Genomic DNA, 21,080 nt, shown 5'->3' on the forward strand with positions numbered 1-21,080 from the left:
TGTAGAAAAGTCCCCCCCCACTTCATTTTAAAAACATCTCTGTAATGAAAATAAGTTATTTTTAGTGTCTTCTTTGGGGGAACTAGTGATTCAAATGGGAATCAATGCAGGCAAATCCCCGGAGACTCCAGTTTTCCTTCTCATCATTCAAATCGTATTTAAAGCTAGGATTTGAACATAACTATTGACTCCGAGACCATCCTGTAGCACTGGCAGTAATAACCCATTTTAGATTTAAAGGGATGCATGGTACCTTGTTGTACTTCCTCTGTTAGAGACACCATACTTACTTCTTTTTGTGGAAGTCCGATGGTGCACTTGGCAGACTCGGTCAAGCTTGCCGTTTTCTGCCTCCCGCTTGCTTCCAGCCTGGGGTGATCCGCCGTGGAGCCCAGAGTTGGCAGTACTTACCTTCCAGCTCGCTGTGTTTTGGCGTTTGGAGTCTCTCCCCAGCAGCAGCAACTTTCAGCTCTGGGTCCTATTTGCAGCATGGAAGGGGAGAGTGTTTCCACTGGAGCCGAGACTCACAAACCCGTCCAGCCAGGCTGTGATGTGATCGGTAGCTATAGGGGCGGCTGCATCATCATTACTATTATCCCACTGAAGTAACTGAGAGAACTCCGCTGACTGCAATGGGAGCGGGACTGGGCTCTTGATGTCCACCACCTATGAATCATTCGCTGAGTCTACAGTCCTAACTGATCTTAGATGGGGATGATGAATACTCTCCCCCTCGGCCCCCCGCACACACCTGGAGCAAAATTGTGTTTGCTTGTCAGGGCAATTGAGCCTCGCTTACTTGAGAGCAACCGAGGAGGCTCGGAATAACATAAGGAGAAAATTCAATACAAGCCGCCACACACACTCACCTAGATACCTAGTCCCTCTTTAAAACCTCCCAGCCCAAAACTGTGTATTCAAGCACAGTATTGCCTCGTGCCTCAGGCGCTTTATGTTTATCGTTTGATTTAACAGGAGCTATGTCAAAGGTACAGTATGTAGCTGGTAAGGCCTACGGGGGATTTCCCCAGCCAGAACGCGCACAAGCCTGAATTTAAACAGATACACAAACCCGACTCTTACCACTCTCTGCGGGTTATCTCTATGAATGGCTGAGGTCAGTAAAAAGAAAAGGAGGCCTTGTGGCACCTTAGAGACTAACCAATTTATTTGAGCATGAGCTTTCGTGAGCTACAGCTCACTTCATCGGATGCATCCCGTGAGCTGTAGCTCACCAAAGCTTATGCTCACATAAATTGGTTAGTCTCTAAGGTGCCACAAGTCCTCCTTTTCTTTTTGCAAATACAGACTAACACGGCTGCTACCCTGAAACCTGAGGTCAGTAAGCAGCCCTGAGTGGCAATGGTGGTCCGCAAAGTTTTTAGGAACCGATGGATCTAAACACTTATTTTTCCGGTGTGATTAAATACTGGTGACTTAAACATAGGTCTGTTTTTAGATCGGGAGCCATCTGTATATCTGGCTTCTCTTTTGGATGCGTATTAAGCCCCCACTGCAGGGCTGGACCCTGGGGACGGGTTTTCAGCCGACTTAACCTGGGCGCTGATCCGTCTTGAGGGTGGGCAGGGGCCTTTCCGCGGAGCTGTGCCGTCGGGAGAACCGGGCCGAAGTCCCTGCTGCGGTAGAAATGGAAACCCAGTTCCAGCTCTGGAGGCGTTCACAGTGAGACTCCGAAATAACTGCCGAGGTGCCTTCCGCCAAGGGCCAGAGCGCAGGGAGCCCCCCCCCCCCCGCGCTGAGAAGGAGGCGAGTATCATCAACTAGAGAAGGCCCGGCCGGGACCGTGTGATCCCGGGTCCCGTCAAAGGCAGGGAGAGGGGCCCTGGAGCGGGGGGCCGGGGGGCGCTCGGATGGGCTTTGCTCTCAGGCTGCTGGGCTGCGCGTCTCTGGGTTAGTCAAGCTTGGGTTTCCTGGGTGGGTGGCCTGTCCCTATGGGCCTGTCCCTATGTGCTCCGCAGACCAGGTGAGCGCTCCCCCCGTACCCCCTTGGCAGTAAGCAGCAGTTACTTTGCCCGTTTCGGTGGGAGCAGGGTCGGGCTGCACCTTCTGTTTGGAGCTTCATGCTTTAACCTGCACAAATCGCTCCCCGCCCCGCAGCTCCAGCCACGGTCTCCCAGGGTACCTTGGTTGCCAGTGGGTGGCCTCTCAGATGGCACCGTGTTACTATCGTCTCCTCCTCTTTCTCAGCAAATATCTAACAAGTGGTTAGTGGGTCTGTCTTCCCTCAAGCCACTTCTCTGGGCCAAATTACACCGCGGGAACTTCATTGGAATGACCAGGGCCAGGGGCTTGAGCCGAAGTCTGTGGGAGTTTTTAGGCGAGCAGAAATTGCCCCTGTCCGTGTTGCAAGGGACAAACCATCTTTGAGTTTATTTGATGACAAGTGTAAACTCACGATCCCTAAAGCGGAGAATTCCCCTTTGATTGCACGAGCAAGGCTGTCTTTTGTAGCCGGGACACACCGTTGTAAACCTCCTACTGAATGGAGTGCATGACAGTTCCAGCTTCCAGCTGTACTGAAATGGAGCCCAGGACTACCTCCAGCCTGTCTCTGAACATTGTCCTGGTTCCTAAGCGATTTGTTTTGTGCACTGTCACCAAACCCAGTCTGGAATACAGTGGCTGCTGGTTAGTGACAAGATGAATGTGTACTGCTTGATGAAAAAGCAAAGGAGGGAGGGGGGAAATATTGTGGAGGAGGCTCTTATAAATGAACTGTCAAGGGAAAGAAAGTTAAAGGGAAATCTCCTGCTGTAAATGCATCGGGCGGGCACTTCTAATAAAAATCCGGGTCCTGGAGGAATTAATTACAGCCGCATTACAGGAAGAATTCGTGGAATTGCAAAACGTAGTGGCACAGACCAGCACGAACTGCTGCTGCAAATGGGGAAACTGCAGGAGAGTCTAACAATTTCTGAGCTGATATGCAGGACATTGTAGTAGCATAATAGCAGTTCAGACATTCGAATGAATAATAGTGTCCCGCGGTACTGACAAATGATATTACACATACTTTAAGATTGAAGTCATTTAACTTGTTTTTATATGCAAAAGCTTCCCACTGGAATCGGACTTTTCAAGCTCACTTCTACCTGCCATGAAAAAACTCTCGCAACACAATTATATACAATCACTACATAAGTCTAGTGAGTTTAGCTATTATTAATCAGCCAAGGGTCGTATGTTGATTGTGAATCGCTATTTCTCTGGCACCCACATCAATCAGAAAATCGATTCGAAAGGTCTAGAGACTCAAAGCGTGGTTTCAGTAAGATTCTCTGCAGCAGATCGGAGCAATCTTGTGTAGCAATGGGAACCTGGATTTCCAGGAGAACCAAGATTCAGAAAGAACACACGGCGGTTTTCCATGCTGTGTAAATGGAAAGCAGCTTGCTCAGCCCTGTCTGTTTTGTGACTCTCCCCCTACGGCTAACTTACTGAGAGAGCCCTAGGGAAACGGACTGCCTTTGGTGTTGCAATTCCGCAGCAGTTTTTCCTCTCCTCGAAGCACATACCTGTTCACTTGTATGTTTAAATTATTTGTGATAAGTGTTGAGCATTATTATATCAGTGGACCTATGAGCTCCATTTCTTTTGGTTACAGTTGATCTCAAATAAAAAAAACACTGAAGTGTTTTCTTTAAAAATAGAAAGTAAGCAACTGACAACCAGTTTCTGAGAATATTGCTGGCTGCTGAGTTCTAAGATTATAAGCTTTTACAAAAAGACAAAACAAAACATACAACCAAAAAAGACTAGTATTCCAGTTGTGAGTTTAATTTATGGTTCAGCCACTCCATTTTTCCTTGGCAAGTCACTATATGTAGTAACATTGGTCACCAGTTCTGATAGCTGTTTCAGTCCATTAACCACGTGATCCTCTACACTCTTTATTAAAAGTTAATTCACTTGCTCTTATATATATAAAAATAAGAGATCTGCTTTATTGCTAACCCACAAGTCTGTATATATACTGGTTCTATTAATTTAATTGCAGTATATTTTTTTTCTTTAAGGGCTTTATTGTGTATAATTTTCAGCCATTTAAAATTTACAAGTTAGATCATAATGAACATCTTGTCTTGTACCACATAATCATTCTTTCTTTTCTCTTTTAAAATTTAAAATCACAAACAGATAAAAGGGTTGAAATAAAATAAATTTATTTGGTACTGCTATATGTATTTTGAAAACACTTTTAAAAAAAGAAAAATGAAAATTATTGCTTCTTTTTTAAGTATTACTTGAATTTGGTCAAGTAATTTTAGTTCTAATTCTAGATATTTTCATAACAGTGACAATTTATACCAAATGACCTCACAGCTTGAATGCATGACATGGAATCAAATGAACTTGGGATCTACATTAAAGGGGTAAGGTGTTTTATTATTTTGTAATCTTTTGCATTAGTGTAGTTAACTTCGTTTTATTTTTTATTTTATGAATGGAATAAGGTTACTGGCACGAAAAATGCTAACCTGTCCAAAAATGGGTCTTTATTTGTCTGTAATTTAAGACGTTGAGTTTAAAAAAATAACCCTATTGAACTATTAAAAGTTTTATTCTACTAGTCAGTTCACAGTTAATAAGAATTTTATGGTCCAGTTTTCTCTTAGACTTTTTTAGTCAACAGGGAAAAAACTAGCAATATTTTCTTTAACTGTTTTTGTTTTTTGGTCTTTTGACTTAAACCAATATGTCTTGGAGAACAGTATGTTGGTTGTAGATTTTTAACCATTTTATTGTCTAAACGAACTGTCTTCATTGTAGGTTATACAATTCAGATGCCAAGTAAATGCAATAGCTTTCCATTTGTGTGAGCAAGGTGTTTTCCAGTAATAGACTAGTAATATTTGAATTTAAGTTGGGATAATATGAATGTGAAAACCTGTATAATTATATTATAGATGGTTCTAAGCAGCCATATTATTCCATATATACAGCACCAATATGTGATAGGAGGGACTGCATGAATGGGTATGAAGACAAGGTAGATCTCTACCCCAAAGCACTAACAAAATAAGCTCGTGAAGGAAGGATGGGAAACAGTGGAAAAACCTCTGCAATTGAATGGTGAAGCTGAGTTTGAAGCTTGTCAGTTCTGTTCACTTCCATTAATATAAGTTTTTTTGTTTTTTTTAAAGTATGTGTGTGTGTGTGTGTATATATATATAATTTTTTTTGAGGGGGGGCGGGGGGAGATTCTGTCTTCTGATTAGTTCAGACCTCCTTGCAGCAAGGTATTGTCTTCTTGACCCATCGTAACTACTGTTGGGTCAGAGTGCAATTCAGAAATGTGTTTTCTGTAACCTGTAAACAGTGGCTGCCCAATAGATCTTGTGCTGAATTCAGCCCTGGACTTGTACGTGCTTGGCATCTGGAAGGCCTGCCAGTGGGCTGCTGGGCCTAGCTCATAGGCAAAGGCAGTGCGTAACCAGTGCAGTGACTGAAATAACAATGGTGGCTGTTAGAGAGGGCCTGGGGAGTGAGACACAGTGCAGGGGTGGCCTGAGCAAGAAAGCAGAAGGGGAAAGGGCCACAAAAAGCTGGGAGAACAGCATTCTGGGTGTGCAGAGTGTGTGGGGGCTGATCATCCACCTGGGTATCTATGCTGGGATGATCAGGCCCTGGTCTGCTCTCCCCACCCTTGCCATAATCAGCCTCAAACTTGCCCACCCCAGACTGCAGGGTGTAAAGTGTTCTCCACACTCCTACCACACAGTGAGAACAAGAACAAATGAAAGCGCTCCAGGCTTAGAATATTGCTGCTACCTTCTGTGTCTCCTTCCCTCCATTCCTTTCTCCTTTTTCTCTAGTTCTAACCTCACTCTGCTCCTCATGCCAGCTCTTCTCTCCCTCCTTTTTATTATCTTTCCCTTCTCCAGGCTCCACATCCTCTGTCCCTGCCTTTCCTGGCCCTTTCCATCTTCTCTGGCTTCCTTCCTCCATACCATTGTCACCCTCCCACCTGCAGGGAATGGACTCTAGTCTATTTGCCGCTAGTCCAATATGGGTTTCCTGTTACTCGGCAAGCAGGAAGCCCGCCTCAGAGGTGCTGCAGATCAGAGACATTGGTAGGGTAGCAAAGACATAGGGTGTGGTGCTTACAGGGCCAGGGCTTCTGTTCCTCCCTTCCTGTAGGCAGGATAGTAACTGTATTGAGAGATTCCAGAGATGTCTCCCCAATCCCCCTGTGGGGCTGTCAGTAAAATTTAACCACTCTTGCCCTTCCAAAATGGGATAGCACTCTGGGACTGTGGAAGAGGATGTGCTAGGAGGAAATGAATAGAGCACATCAGAGGGTTTGTCTGGACTAGGGTGGTTTATTTTTAAAAATATGTTTTGGTAGCACAGTGTAACTAACCCATTCTAAAGCTCTAGTGTGGACAACGCAAGTTGTACTTTAGCAAGTGCTACCTGGTCCAGTGTAAGGCTAGACTTCAACTCAAGAAGCTAGCTTCTGCTAACATATAACTTGCTTGGTACAGAGTAGAGTTTAATAACATGCTAGTTAACATGTTCTCAAGAACCTCCTTCTGATCCTTGTCCAGACAAAGCCAACATTTGCCTGACTTTGTAAGATAAGCTCTTTACCCTTTTCTGAGTAAATATATATGTATATATTTTTAAAAAGGGAGATTCCCAAACTAATATGTAGAAAACTGACTCTATCCAGATCTATCAGGTACGGTATTTGTGCAGGCTGGCTTCAGTATTGCACAATAGCATGAAGTACTGCTGATCTGCTTCTAACCTTCATTAGTGAATGGTACTTGAAGCCTAGAGGCACTAGATAGTAGTGTAGTAAACCACGTGTGTCAGAGCAAACTAGTGAAATGAGCGTGAGTCTGAAGTGGTGGTCTTCTGTGGTACACCTAGAATCTGTCAGGCAGCTCCCTTACTGGAAAGAAAGGGGAGCCCCTTCTCTTCCCCCTGAAACCCAACTATTGTATACAAATCAAGCTGACCAGCTCTGCTGCTGAGGCTATTTCCTACTTTTTTCATAACTGTTTGTAATTTCCTCTTTAAACTGCACCCTTTATTAAAAAAACAAAACAAAACAACCAAACCTCTTCTTTGCAATATTAGACACTGTTTTGTCTCTTCTGAAGAAAATATCCTGCAAAAAGGAGAAACACATCAACCTTGACCGAGGTCCAAGTTATTAAAACAAGGAAGAGGTTATTCTTTGGGGAACTGAGTGGGGAAAAAAAAAGGGACACAATAGAAATATTAAAGAGTACTGAACAAAATAAATGGTTTTACTTGTCTCAAAGTGCAGACTGTGAGCAGTATAAAGTTTGTGACCTAGAATTCTTGAAAGGAAAAAAGAAGAAATCAAGATGAATGATCTTGATGGTAAAACAAAGCTGAAAGTTTTGGTATAGGCCAAGATTGTAGAATCTGTGGAAAATCAGTGCTAGACATGGCCTCATCACTGGTAATATGAGCCAAAATAGTTATCTGTCTTCTCTGGCTGGGAGTTACAAAACACAGTACCTCCAAACTCAGTTGCCATGAACATAAGGTACTCTTCCTAAGATTTACATCTTTAAAATATATGAACTGTTCATAAGTGATTCCCAGGCGTTTACTGTTTCAGATACTTTTCTCAATCTTGAAGTTGTATTTTATGAATATTGGTATCTTTATGTTGAAACGGAGAGCTTAATTTCTCTCCAAAGATGACAATCCTTATATAGAAATTCCCCTCCCCCCACCACTTCCACATGACTCAGCTGAACTTTGTTTTATGTATTGTATTATAAAGAATAAAGAAATAGTATTGCAAGTTTGCAAGAAATTGGGAAATTTAAAATTATATGTTAGTGATGCAACATATCACTCTCTAAACCCTATCATTTTACATGAGCTTCATTCAGTAGCCCTATTCCTGGGTTTATATTCAATTTAAGTTTAATGTACTAAAATGAAACCATTACCACATATTCTAGGCAGGGTTGGTAGTGACACCTAAAGTTAAGGTTGCCTGGCACTTTCCGTTATGTAAACTTACTCAGCCCTCCCCTCCCCCCCCTGCCCCCGCATAGGCATTATGATATAGTCTTTGATTATGTGATACATGCTATTTTATCTACAGGACCCCTGTCTTGTTTAGTGCACAGGATAGACAGGAGTCAGGAAATGGATCTGGATTGCATAGTGAATGAGACTGTTGTCTGTAGAACTGTTCTGCCCACCCCTCCCTGATTTGTTGCAAACAGTGGAAGGTGTGGAATGAATGAAGCAAAGGATTGCAGGAGGAGAAAAGGTGGTTCCATGGCTAAGGCAGTCAAATGTCACTCAGAAGAACAGGATTCTAACATTTCAAACTTTTCACAAGTGTTCACTAACTGTGTTCCTCATTTTCTGGTGTGCATGTTGAGACAGCTGGGGCCTGATTTGTATTAGTGCTGAGAGCTCACAACTGCAACTGAAGACAATGGGCACTGTGCTTTGAAAATATAAAGTGCTATAAAGATGCTAATTACTCTGAAAAATCAGGCCTTTTATACATCTGAAGGTGGACACTCAAAATTAGTGGACACTTTTGATAAATTTGGCCTTAATCTCTGAGCCTTTGTTTCACAGCTGTAAAATAGGGAAAATAATATGGCCTCTTAGGAGGTGATGTGAAGATACTTTCATTAAGGACTATTAAATCCTCCATACTATGGTGATGAGAATCTTGGAAGGCCCATGAGGAAATTAATATTTCTTTATTCAGTACAGGTTTTGGATAGCATATGATAAATAAGTAATATGGCCACATACTGAATAATGAGAATAAAGAGAAATATTGACTAGCTACCTATTCAGCTGTCTGATCTAGTCCCTGGCAGTCTCGGGTGGGCCCAAGAATTGGGGCCATGATCTGAAAAAAGACGATACTGCAGCATCCCACTGGTATTGCACAGACCTGTCAATATTGGACAGGAGCCTAAACCCTGTTGTGGTATCTGAACCTGTGACTAGCTAAATAGGCCACCAAACAAGGAGCTCTGTCACAAAACAGATAGAAAATTGCAGAAATAAGGGCCATGCTATCTGGAAATTGAAGTTAACGTGTAGACCTCCACTGAGGTCATATATGTAAACTGGCAGAGTTTGGCTCAGTGCCTTTTTTCTTTATTCTTGAGCTATGTAATCAATCGGCTGGGCTCCCAGGCACACCAGTGTGTATTGCCATTTGCTTGGTCTCACTGGACAGAACAATAGAGAGATCATTTGCAAAGCACTACTACAATTGCATTCCAATACAAGACCCTTAAGGTTTAGGCTTTCTGTAATAGATTAACAAGAAAACCTTCATCATAGCCTTATAAAACACCATCAGTAAGTTCTGAGAATGTAAATTGTCCCTAGCTGGCTCAGACCTGCAGCCAGTGTGAATGGGAGCACGCAATTATATGTTTTTCATGGTGTTAAATATTTCCCCCTTTTCTCTCACATCAGAATGCCTAATCATGAATTTATCCTCTCCTCTGTGAGGAAGGGAAGTACTCTCCCCGTTTTACAGATAGGGAATTGAGGCACGGAGGGTGATATCCTAGTTCCATTGAAGTCAATGGCAAAATTCCCATTGACTTCAATGGGACAAGGATTTCACTCGGAGAGATTGTGAGCTGCCCAAAGAAGTACCCAAGCAGAGCTGTGAACTGAGCCCAGGTCTCTGAATACTAGTCCAGTGCCTTAATCTCACCCACCTTTTCTTTTTCCATAATGATTGCACACTGAGCCCGAATCAGTGAAATCATTTCTCTGATGTGCAGTTGCCTTGGAGAATGCAGATAAAGCAGCAACTTTATGCTTCCCTCCTGCTTAACTGCATTACCACCAATAACAGGAGGAAACATCATCTATATCATTAATCAGACTTCTTTATTGTCTCCATGGTGGCATATATTTCCCGTAATATTGGGTGGTAAACATTTTAGCAAAGAAAATTTAGCTTTATTTCTCTTCTGTACTGTTATCACACAGCCTGCCCGCACCCTTGTTCTGTCTCATTTTTGGCTCTGTTTCTACACCAGATATTCCAGTTCCTGCACTGAAACACTAGTAAATTGCATCTTAATGTGCTGCCTGTTTTGTGTAATCTTTCCTTCTGAATTTTTTAATTCTTCCATTTTGAGTCAATGGGCATTCCTGTTTCATGCTGCTACTTGCTCACTCTTCTCAATATGCCCTATAGCTTCCCTTTTTTTTATTCGTATGAAATAATAATTAAAAAAACCAAGCTTTGCCCTCCAGATTTAAGTTGAGGCTAGTTGTAAACTAATCAGACAGTTCTAGTGTAACAAAGTAAAGTTGGTGTGAGAGAGAAATTGCAGGTTGTGAGGTTTTTTTTATATATTCAGATTAGAAAGTAATCTTTTATGAGATTTTTTTTTATGAAGTCTTAGATTGGTACAACTCTCTAAAGCTGCTCTGTTTTTCATCACACATTCTCATCTGTAAAACCTTCATTTTTATTAATCTCTGTACAATCTGTACAGCGTCGAGATTAATCGTTTTAAAAGAGCTACTCTCCAAGTGTTAAGGATTTTCTGGCCTAAAGGCAAATGTTTCTAAATGCTCTACAGTATATAACGCTTGCTTAGCATTTTATGTTGCATAAGTATCAATCTTTGTTTTGCAGAAATGTGGAGCTATATTTTATGCATTTTTTCCAGGTCTGCAGCTGGCTGCCTAGAACCAAAGAACAATATATATATGGGGCCATCTCAGCAATCAACTGGATGAACTCTAAATATTTAAAGTCCAGTTCTGCCTTTGGATAGATCTGTGCAACTTCCATTGAAATCCAAGGGAATTCTGTATTCACCAATGAAGGCAGAATTGGGACCTTAAGGGCCAATCCTGCAGTTTTTATTCAATCAAGAACTCCTGTAGGGTTTTGCCTGCATCACTAAAATAGTACTGTCCTGACACCAGGTTTAACTGCATCTGGCTTTGCTTAGCCTTGACTCTTTTCAGCATTTTTTCCCCCATCAGTCATAAATATGACTTTAAACATTAAACAGAGGAAACAGTTTTTTCTCCCATTTTTTTTCTTCTTGGACCTCTTGATGATTCCAAATTCCCACTCGACAATTAAAACCCTGGCTTCAATTGCAACTTCTTTATTTTAAACCATAATCTTTGTTTTTTCTTATTTAGCTCAGATGCAAAATTATATAGATTACAATGTATTTGTAGAGATGTAGGACAGTTGATCCCTTGGTAAACAAGCAGGATACATTGATTTATTTATTATGTATTCATATTTTTACTTTCCATTAGTGGTCACAATGTACTAGGCATTGCCTGCTCACCCAGGTAAATATAGTCCCTACTCCAAAGAGCTTAAAGTCAAAGAATTTCCCACTCTTTTTTTTTTGTTTGTTTCTTTGTTTAAGATCTCCAGCTGAAAGATGTGTATTTGTAATTATTTTAGTGTACTGCATGCGTGAACTCACTGATGACTTGTATTGCTCATAGAGGTTGGACTTTCCTCTGGTTGCTATCTCCTGTGTAAAATGAAACCAGTGGTTGTGATTCTGTAATTTTTGGAAAGTCTGAAAAGCTGTAGAGGAGCTGCCAGACTTACACTAGTTCTTCCACTGAGTCTTCCACATTCTAGTGCGTATGCTAAATAAATTACGGGTGTATCAAAAAATTCACATAGCTTGGCATGCATCACGTTTGCTCTTACCAAAAGGGAGATAGTGAGAGGGAGAGACATGAGAAATCCAGTTTATTTCACAAGCTGTGTGGCAGTCACTATCAATGTAGAGTGAGATTTCAATTCAAAGCAGCAGCCACAGGCCCAATTTGTGAAAGTCTTACATTGCTGTACCAATAGTCCCTTTGACTTCCAGTAACTGTTCCCAATGTTAGAATATTACAATTGTTTAGGGTCAGATTACTCTACCCTTACTCATTATTGAGTTGTGCCTTCTTACCCAAGAAGTCTTACTCGGCATGACCAAAGTTAGTATAACAGGGCCGAATATGATAAGTCCCTGACAATGCTGGTGGGTTTTAAGAAATTGGAACTATGGTTTCTTCTTACTAAGGTGCCTTTTCAGGGGAACTGTTAAATGGGTAGTTTGCTCACTAGTTAATATATGAGTGGTCAGGTGGCTTTGAAAACAATTTCTAATGTGATCAAGCCTTTCACTACAGTTCTGCTCACCAAAGCAAAGAGGGCATATGACCAGGAGTAATGGGATGAAATAAAAAAATGTATGAGGAATGTTAGGGAAAACTTCCTGTCAGTGAAATTTAAGCTTGGGGAATACAGAGCGATTTGGTAGAAGCCCCATCCATGGAGATATTTTAAAAGTAGACTGGAGAAAATACTATGAGGAGCATTCCAAGGGATCTCATACAGCTTTCTTCCATTTCTAATTCCTAGGAGAAGTGGGTTCTGCTGGCTACTTTCCATTACAGAACTGAATAGTCCTTCAGAAAATCCTTGGCACCTACAAATGAAAACCTTGCAAGTCTCCTGTATTTCAGACAGTGTAGAGTGCAAGTTAGTCTGTGTTTTGTAGCATGATTTCTACTGTAACTTGTACCTTCAGAGGTTTCTTCCAGGGTAAAGTTTACCATATTTTTAGGGTATCTTCCTACAAACTATCTTGTCTCTTGAACTGCCTAGGCTGCCATCGGGGATGTGGATCTGATAGGTGAAGGATTATAAAGCTAAACTAGGCTACTCAAACCAGTGACTAATAATGATAGTTTACATTTACCCTTGCTTTCCTATGGCACTTCAGATCAGCAACTTCTTCTGCTGTGAACTGAACAGATGCCTCTCTTATTATAACATGCTAACACCCTTCCCCTCTGTGATTAAAACAGATGTTGCCATGTGGTAGATGCTTCTTCCCTTTGATAGGCTTTTACACAAGTACCAGATTTCATTGCTGCTGTCCTTTGAATCAAGAGGAAAATTCAACATTGGTGGGGTCATTTGTGGCTCTCTGATATTGGTGCATGCTGTAGCTGAGAAAATGATTTCTTATTGTTTGTGTTCTGGTAGGACCTGAGGCCTTAATCAGGATTGGAGTCCCGTTTTGGTAGGCATTGATACATAGGTAAAAGAGGATTCCTGCCCTGAACAGGTGCCAGCATTGTTCTCTCCCTATTACTAATGGTAATGCCACTATTAAAATATTTTATTCACCTTGCAATCCTCTTTTAGCCTGTTTCATTCTGAACTTTAAAAAAGCCTCTACTTTCCTGTGAGGTCTAGTCTTTGACTCTTTGCTTCTGCCAGGGTTAGGTGTTCTTGAAAAAAACGAACCCTTCCAAACCAGGAAAATCACAGCTGTCGTAGAATTTGTGAAGAAGTGGAACACATGCTTGCTGTGTCACTTTTGATCCACTGACTTGCCCAGCCAAGGATGTGACGCCATAGCTTTTCAGATTTGGCTCTGAAAAAAACAAATTGAACTAAAAATCTGGCTTTCAAGAAAGCCAGTTGTGGCTTCTAGGCAGGTCACTGTCGTGCAGCACCATCCTGAAGAGTTGGATAAAAAAAAGCTGTTATTGGGATACCCCAGGATGAATTTTGGGGAGAGAAGCCTCCAGAATATGAAGATAAACATGTAGATGATGGCAGTCACCCCAGCAGAGGTTTTGCATGTGTGCCGGAAGCCTTCCTTTGGGTTTAGTGTAATTAGTAGAAGAGGGTGCCATTAGCAGTGTTTGACCCCACAGAACTGTACCACATGAACCAAAGGAACACCTCTGTTAGGCGTCAGAAGCAGACTGCTAGTCTCTATGTGGGCTCGCTAAAGAAGAAACACAGATATTTTACAAATATTACATAGTCACAAAAGCTCTCTCCCTTTTGGTCAAATTCATGAAACTTTCAGACTCTTTCCAGCCCACAATTCCATTGTTCTTGTAAATCATTTGAAAGACTGGACCTTTACATAGACTGCTTTCTTTCAGTGGGCCCTGCTTTCCTTTTCAGTCAGAGGTCTGGAGCCTCAGTGGCCTCTAATTGTGATGGCAATAAACCTGGTTATTCTAGGCGTTGCTTCAGAATCCTACTTTTCATCCATCTACATTGTTCCCCCATTGTGTCTCCCTGGTCTCCACTCCTGGAGTTTTTGAATGTTCATGATACTGAAATATAGACACCTATGGCTCTTAATTTATTAACACATATGACTATTAATTCAGAACTAAAAATTGCAATGTACATGTATCACTTGAACATCTCACAGTTACTAAAGTGGAAAAATCCATCAGTGTTCCTACCTTCTACACATAAAAACATAACATTTTTCAGGATACATCTTAACTAGGTAAACAAAATTGTGAACAAACCATTTATTTTAAATGTTGCCATGCTGCTGCCTGGGGAATCTTGATAATTTACACCAACTGAGGATCATCCCCTTTGTGTTTAGCTTAAGTTGATTTTTACAAAGAATTAAACTACAGTGCATCTTGCAAGCTGATATGTGGGTTAAATGGTTAGGACACTGATTTGTAATCTGTACTTATGAGTACACGACTGCTATTCTTATAAATGTCATCACTTTCTCAGTACTATCTGGTAATATCTGAGTCATGAGGTGCTGACAAAATCCACTGTACTTAATGTGAAACTTGAGGCATTTTGCTCATTCCAAAGATATTAGCAATAGCCAGCTCGGCATTTAGCTGATAAATAACTTGCACATAAGTTTATGTTCCTATGTGTCTTTTTTTCTTAACATCTTTGTGGTAATGTACCACACTTTAAACCTTGACAATACTCCTTTTTTCTGGACGGTATTTATTGGGCAATAATAAACACAACTATATTATTGAGTCAATGCATTGTGCTGGAGTGATAATCATGATCTGACCCATGCAGTGAAAGAAGAATCTTTCTCCAGTAATTTTCACTTGGGGATGGATCTCCTGACTACCAAATCAAAGCCTAAACAATTTATCACCATATTAAGAAACAAATCCTCTTGCTTGGAGCTGTGCACTAAAAAAATATTTAACTCTATGCATTGTTCCCCTCTTTATCTGCAGCCATGCAACAGGATATGAGAGTGACAACCACGCTGGTCCTATGTTATACAGCTGTGGGGCCCAATATAGAATACACACCCATGGAGTCTTTAGAGGAATACAAGTAAGTATATTAGGACATTCTACATAGGGAAGAAGAATTACTGTTTTTATAGGGTTCCAGTTACTTATTGATTATTTGATTGGTATTCATAATTCTCTTGCTAACTTTAGGTCTCCCTGTGTCATTAAGAAATCGCTGAGATAAGTTGACCTGCTATTTCACTGAAGAACAAAATAAGATCACCTTTTAGACACAGTTGTAGTATAAAAAATAAAGTATTTTTCCTTCTAAAACATATCTTTGGAGCTGCATTATTCACTAACTTTAGGATTGCCAAAAATTGGAGGCCTCTCATCGAACTTGAAAGTTAGGTATTCAGTAAGTTTGGCCGCATAAGTTTTTATGTAGTTATAGTAGATTAGACCTGGGATTGTAGATAAGGTTGAGCAAAAATGAGGTGTCAGATGAAGTTTTGAATGTGTGGATTTGTGAAATTGTAACAATTTGAACATCATTCCCTGAAGACACAAGTACAATAAGTGATCACATCCTAATGGCTAACACACCAGTTAAACACTTGAAAGGGCCATAAAATCCAGGATGGTTGATTCCCATCCATTTCTAACTGGTTATAGAATTAATACTAATGGATCCCATGCTGTATATTATGCTTGAGGTTCCTGGACATAAAGCACAATAAATGCATACATTCTATAAACTGAATGGACCGGCCACAAAGCTTTTTAAGAAATTTGAAATGTATTCTGTCTTTTCTGCACTGCTTCAGTGTTGTTAATGTATCTCAATAGGACGATCTTTAGATTATATTAATAGTACCTGGTCCTTTTTTTATAGTTTAACAATTCATCACTTAGTGAACCAGCTCTTAGAAAAAAGTTAAACGATTAAACTTTACATGCAGTGAACAGAACTGAGCAGTTAACACTCAGTTATCCCAGAAAAAAGTCCATCTTGGTTGGAACACCGTGGCAGTACCATTGTATAGTCAAGGTTACAATCTACAGCAGTATCTAACAGTAACATTTTTTCTTACACTGACTTCCTTGGACTCTAGCTTAATTTCTAGCTTGTAAAATTAAGTATAAAAACATTACTCTGGGTCAGGTTCTGATCTGTTACACTGTTGTAATTATGAAGCTAATCCATTGATGCTAAAGGGGGTTATTCCACATTTATGCTGTTGGTAATTAGTATGGAACTTGGCCCATTTATTGTAAGATATAAATATTAGAGGGAATTTAGCATGTAGCATTTACCTTCACATATTTGTAATGCTGTACATAGAAAAGGTAAAGGAACACTTTTACATTATTAATAGAATAAAAAATGGTCATTTGTAGTATGGTAGGTATATCAGAGGATCATACTCATGCTGAAGTTTATTTGAGTGTTTCTACTGATTACATGGGAGCAGGCTTGTGTTTATACGTGCTCACATGAGCTATGCACACTGCTGTTTCTGCCATTGTAGGATGTTCGGCGAGTGCCAGGAGTAGCTCCAACTATTGTCCGATCAGCTAGTGAGACGAATGAAAAACGTCCCTTCATGTGTGCATATCCTGGCTGTAACAAACGATACTTTAAGTTGTCCCATTTACAGATGCACAGCAGAAAGCACACCGGTAAGTACCTGCATTGTCTAAACAAGATGCCATACAAAGGGGGGTGGTTTTAAAATCAAGATCGGGCAGAAGAGGCAACCCATAGCTCCGTGTACAGAGGAGACCTATATGATGATGATTGTGTGTCTGTGTCCTCTCCTGGACCATCCAAAGAGATATTAAGGTTTGTTTGTTCCTTTAAAGATACCATACTCAGTAACTTGTCACATTAACTGGAGTTAACATTCACTTTAAATCCAACACAGCACTGGACTGATTTAGATTAGAAGTAAAAGAAGTTTATTCACAAAAGGAGATAGGATATTAAGTGAGTTCCAGTATAAAGGAGAGAGTTAGAAATGGCTAAAAGCAAATAAAAGTGAAATATGTTTTCTAGAGGCTAAGACTTAACACAACAAGCTACAACCCTTGTCCAAGGTAGTTTCCTTACCCATCTACTTTCCAGCAAGATGGCTGACCACTCCTCTTGTCAGGATTTCCCACAGAGTCCAAAGTCCTCACTTCCTAGGTGAAAGATAACTTGGGGTTCTTTGCCCCTCTCTTATATACTCCAGTGAACCTTTGAAATGGATTCTTCTGAAGGTTCCCCCCCCCAAGTGAAGCTCATTCAAGTTATGAGGAAGGAGACATAGAGTCTAGTGGTGAAGGAAATTCCATGCTGGTTTCTTCCCCCACTGGTATTTGCTAAAATACAAATTAATCTGTTTCCTGCAATCTCCTCCCCCTGCTGTGATGCTCCGTTAATACTTCCCCTTGTTGGCTTGATCGGTCTTTTTACTTTCTATGTAGATTGCATTCCCATTGTCTTTTAATGTACTTTGGAAATACCTTCAAGGTGGCAGAACCATATTCCTTTGTCTAGGGTATAGTAACTTCAGCACTGCCTGGCAGACACGCTTTGATAACATAATTTCTGATAAAATTTTAACTTTGAATTTGTGCTCTGTATGTACATTACACAGTCATATTAATGATCAGTATGTTGTTAACTTCCCACTGACACCTTACATGACACCTTTTAGTTACAGGTTTATGACCTTAGTGAGTTGGAGTACACTGGATTGGTCAAGCCATCTGAAATGTATTAAGAGCTATCACTGAGCCCCTTGTCCTCTTGCGTTGGGATGCTCTTAGGATCACAACTGTGCTAAAGATACACATTTTCCTGCTATTGCTCTACCACATCAGCAATTGCTGTCATTATCATAGGGATGAAATAGACTGTTGAGAGGTGGTACATTGTAAATAGTCACATGGTCTATCATACACTATCTCTGTTAAAATTGGCCCACACTATAAAAGAGAGTTTGCAAACCCCAGGCCTGTGGAATACTTTGAATACTATGGTAATGTTAATTGCACACAGCAATTGTAAAGATGTTAAGGATAACCAGTGCAATGCATTTTTAATTTAATAATGCACAGGACTGCACAACACATGGAATATTTAGCTGGACATCTTCAGTGTTGCTCAGATTACAAATTCAAGATACTTTAGATTGCAACTGAAATGTAGGCTTCATAGCTCAAACTGTACACAAACATTACTCTGGTCTCCATAAACAGTTTTAAAATACAATTTTGTAGGCACCTGGGAGCCTCTAATAGCTGCCTATGCCGGTATTTTGCTTGAAAATGTCTAAACAGTTTTGAGTTGTCCTCACAATCACTCCGATTTCCTTAATCGCTAAACTTATTTGCTCCAAATCTTGATTTTCCATAATCTGAAAATTATTAATTATCAGCTCTTATTTTATTACATGTAGATGCTTGATTTACACCATATTATTTCTGGATGCCTCACAAGGTTACTCTTGAATCTTTTTTTTTTTTTCTTTAACTGCAAGATAAAGATGTCAACATTGAGTCAACAGTGTGCCCTTGTTGCCAAGAAGGCCAATGGCATTTTGGGATGTATAAGTAGGGGCATTGCCAGCAGATTGAGGGACGTGATTGTTCCCCTCTATTCGACACTGGTGAGGCCTCATCTGGAGTACTGTGTCCAGTTTTGGGCCCCACACTACAAGAAGGATGTGGAAAAATTGGAAAGCATCCAGCGGAGGGCAACAAAAATGATTAGGGGTCTGGAACGCATGAGTTATGAGGAGAGACTGAGGGAACTGGGGATGTTTAGTCTTCAGAAGAGAAGAATGGGGGGGATTTGATAGCTGCTTTCAACTACCTGAAAGGGGGTTCCAAAGAGGATGGCTCTAGACTGTTCTCAGTGGTAGCAGATGACAGAACAAGGAGTAATGGTCTCAAGTTGCAGTGGGGGAGATTTAGGTTGGATATTAGGAAAAAACTTTTTCACTAGGAGGGGGGTGAAACACTGGAATGCGTTACCTAGGGAGGTGGTGGAATCTCCTTCCTTAGAAGTTTTTAAGGTCAGGCTTGACAAAGCCCTGGCTGGTATGATTTAATTGGGGATCGGTCCTGCTTTGAGCAGGGGGTTGGACTAGATGACCTCTGAGGTCCCTTCCAACCCTGATATTCTATGATTCTATGTACTGCTTTATACCACACACTATTTAGCGCCTGCTCTATAACATTTGGAGACACAAGTTCCAGGAAGCTGAAGATGCTGGGACTGTAGCTTGCTATCCTCTCCAGAGGGAGTTATCTGACTGCCTTTGAAGGGCATAAATGCCATTATTCCTCTAGAGTGAGTTGTAGAGGTGCCAGGGAGAGGAGATAAAAAATGCTCACGAGTGAGTTCATTGCCTTCCATGCTTCACAAACCCGGATGGGCTTTTCCCCCAGAATGATCTCTCTTTCAGATGTGGCCCTAGATCTGTACATCTCTGAACTTTGAGATATTTTAAATTCAAATCTAGAAATAGTTTTTAATTTTGCAAATTTCTCTTAGCTTTATAAAAGGGCAGGTCCATCCCCCGAGATGTGAACACATCCATACTTTAGTGGTATCTAATATTCAGATGTGAACTTCATGGAGGGTCCCATTTCTAGTCTCTTTGTATCTTTGTCTTTCCCCTGTTTCCTAGCATGGGGGTTGTGCAGCCATTTTGTGGAAAGTTTTGGAAACCAATCTCTCTTTTATGGAGGAGTTGTCCTTTCAGAATCACTGCTGTGGTGTGTCTCTCCTCCTGGTAGCAGTGCTTACTGAGTGATAGCTTCTTTACTACTCCTTTCCTTCCATACCCCACTTGCTTTTTTTAGGTGCAAGGCATTGTCTTAGAGAAATCTATAAAAGACCATCATCAGGCCAGTCTGAATATAATGGAGCTGCCAGCTAGGGACCACCTGATAAAGTAAAGCCACAGCCCTTTAAAACTGTTTCTTAATCTGAGACTAAACCAGCAGCTGAGCAACACCTGAGCATTGTAAACATAGGGTTCCGTGCTAAATATGCCAGTTAGACTGAGTGGAATCAGACAACTAGAAAGGGAATGGCAGTAGAATGTCTAGCATGGTGTTCTGCACTCACAAAAAGAGGGGTATTCCTCCTCTTCTTCCACTAACACATACACCTTTGTGTAGACCATAGTCTGGATAGCTGCAGGAAAGCTGGAGAGCTTCCAGGGGCCAGCTACTTTAGAAGTTACTTTTGACTGTGTAACCTGCACACCTACTGGGTGTGGTGCTCTGTCCCATCTAGTGGCACCGAGACCACTTAGAGAAAGACTGAGTCTGCTCTACAGCCTTAGCTAAAGGTCACGTGGCTTTTAGCTCATGCAGTAGAGGAGGGGTTCTCAAACTGGGGGTTGGGACCCCTCAGGGGGTCACAAGGTTATTACATGGGGGGTTGCGAGCTGTCAGCCTCCACCCCAAACCCCACTTTGCCTCCAGCATTTATAATGGTGTTAAATATGTAAAGAAGTGTTTTTAATTTAAAAGGGGGGTTGCACTCAGAGGCTTGCTATCTGAAAGGAGTCACCAGTACAAAAGTTTGAGAACCACTGCAGTAGAGGCTGATGCACTAAGCTCCAGAGGCCCCAGGTTTGATCCTGCCTGCTGATGACCAGGGTCTGTCGGTGTTACAAGTGCTGGAGAGCTTCCAGGGGCCAGCTACTATAGAGGTTACTTTTGGCTGTATCAGGCCTTTCTTTCTGTAACCAATACACAATTGTACTGTTCCTGGTGTAATGTGATATCAGAATACACACATGCAGTTAGAAGCCCTTCCACCTTTCTTAATATAGTAATAGATCAGGTTTTGCAATAATGGACACTTGACTTGAAACAGGATGAAATATTAATATGTAAACTTAAACTAGCTGTTAGTGCTGTTACAAAATAATTTTGGCCCTTGATGTTTTGCTTCCCATCACCTACTAGATATTTATATATGACTGACTCATTAGTTCCTCTACTTATGTCCT

General features: G+C 41.1%; 1 protein-coding gene across 5 annotated transcripts in view; it reads left to right on the plus strand.

The window, feature by feature from the left end:
• WT1 (WT1 transcription factor) overlaps nucleotides 1–21,080 on the plus strand; it is a 48,826-nt gene that overhangs the window by 13,832 nt on the left and 13,914 nt on the right. For 3 of the 5 annotated variants that reach the window (XM_084630888.1, XM_084630886.1, XM_084630885.1), the window contains exons 4-6: nucleotides 4,317–4,394; nucleotides 15,055–15,157; nucleotides 16,590–16,740. In XM_084630888.1, coding sequence (XP_084487014.1) covers nucleotides 4,317–4,394; nucleotides 15,055–15,157; nucleotides 16,590–16,740 — 332 coding nt within the window. Of the gene's footprint in view, nucleotides 1–4,316; nucleotides 4,395–11,476; nucleotides 13,169–15,054; nucleotides 15,158–16,589; nucleotides 16,741–21,080 lie in introns of those variants that run through there. The other 2 variants (XM_084630889.1, XM_084630887.1) reach the window with 2 other exon arrangements.

The sequence above is a fragment of the Lepidochelys olivacea genome (assembly GCF_965140295.1).
Source record: "Lepidochelys olivacea isolate rLepOli2 genome assembly, chromosome: 6".
NCBI lineage: Eukaryota > Metazoa > Chordata > Testudines > Cheloniidae > Lepidochelys > Lepidochelys olivacea.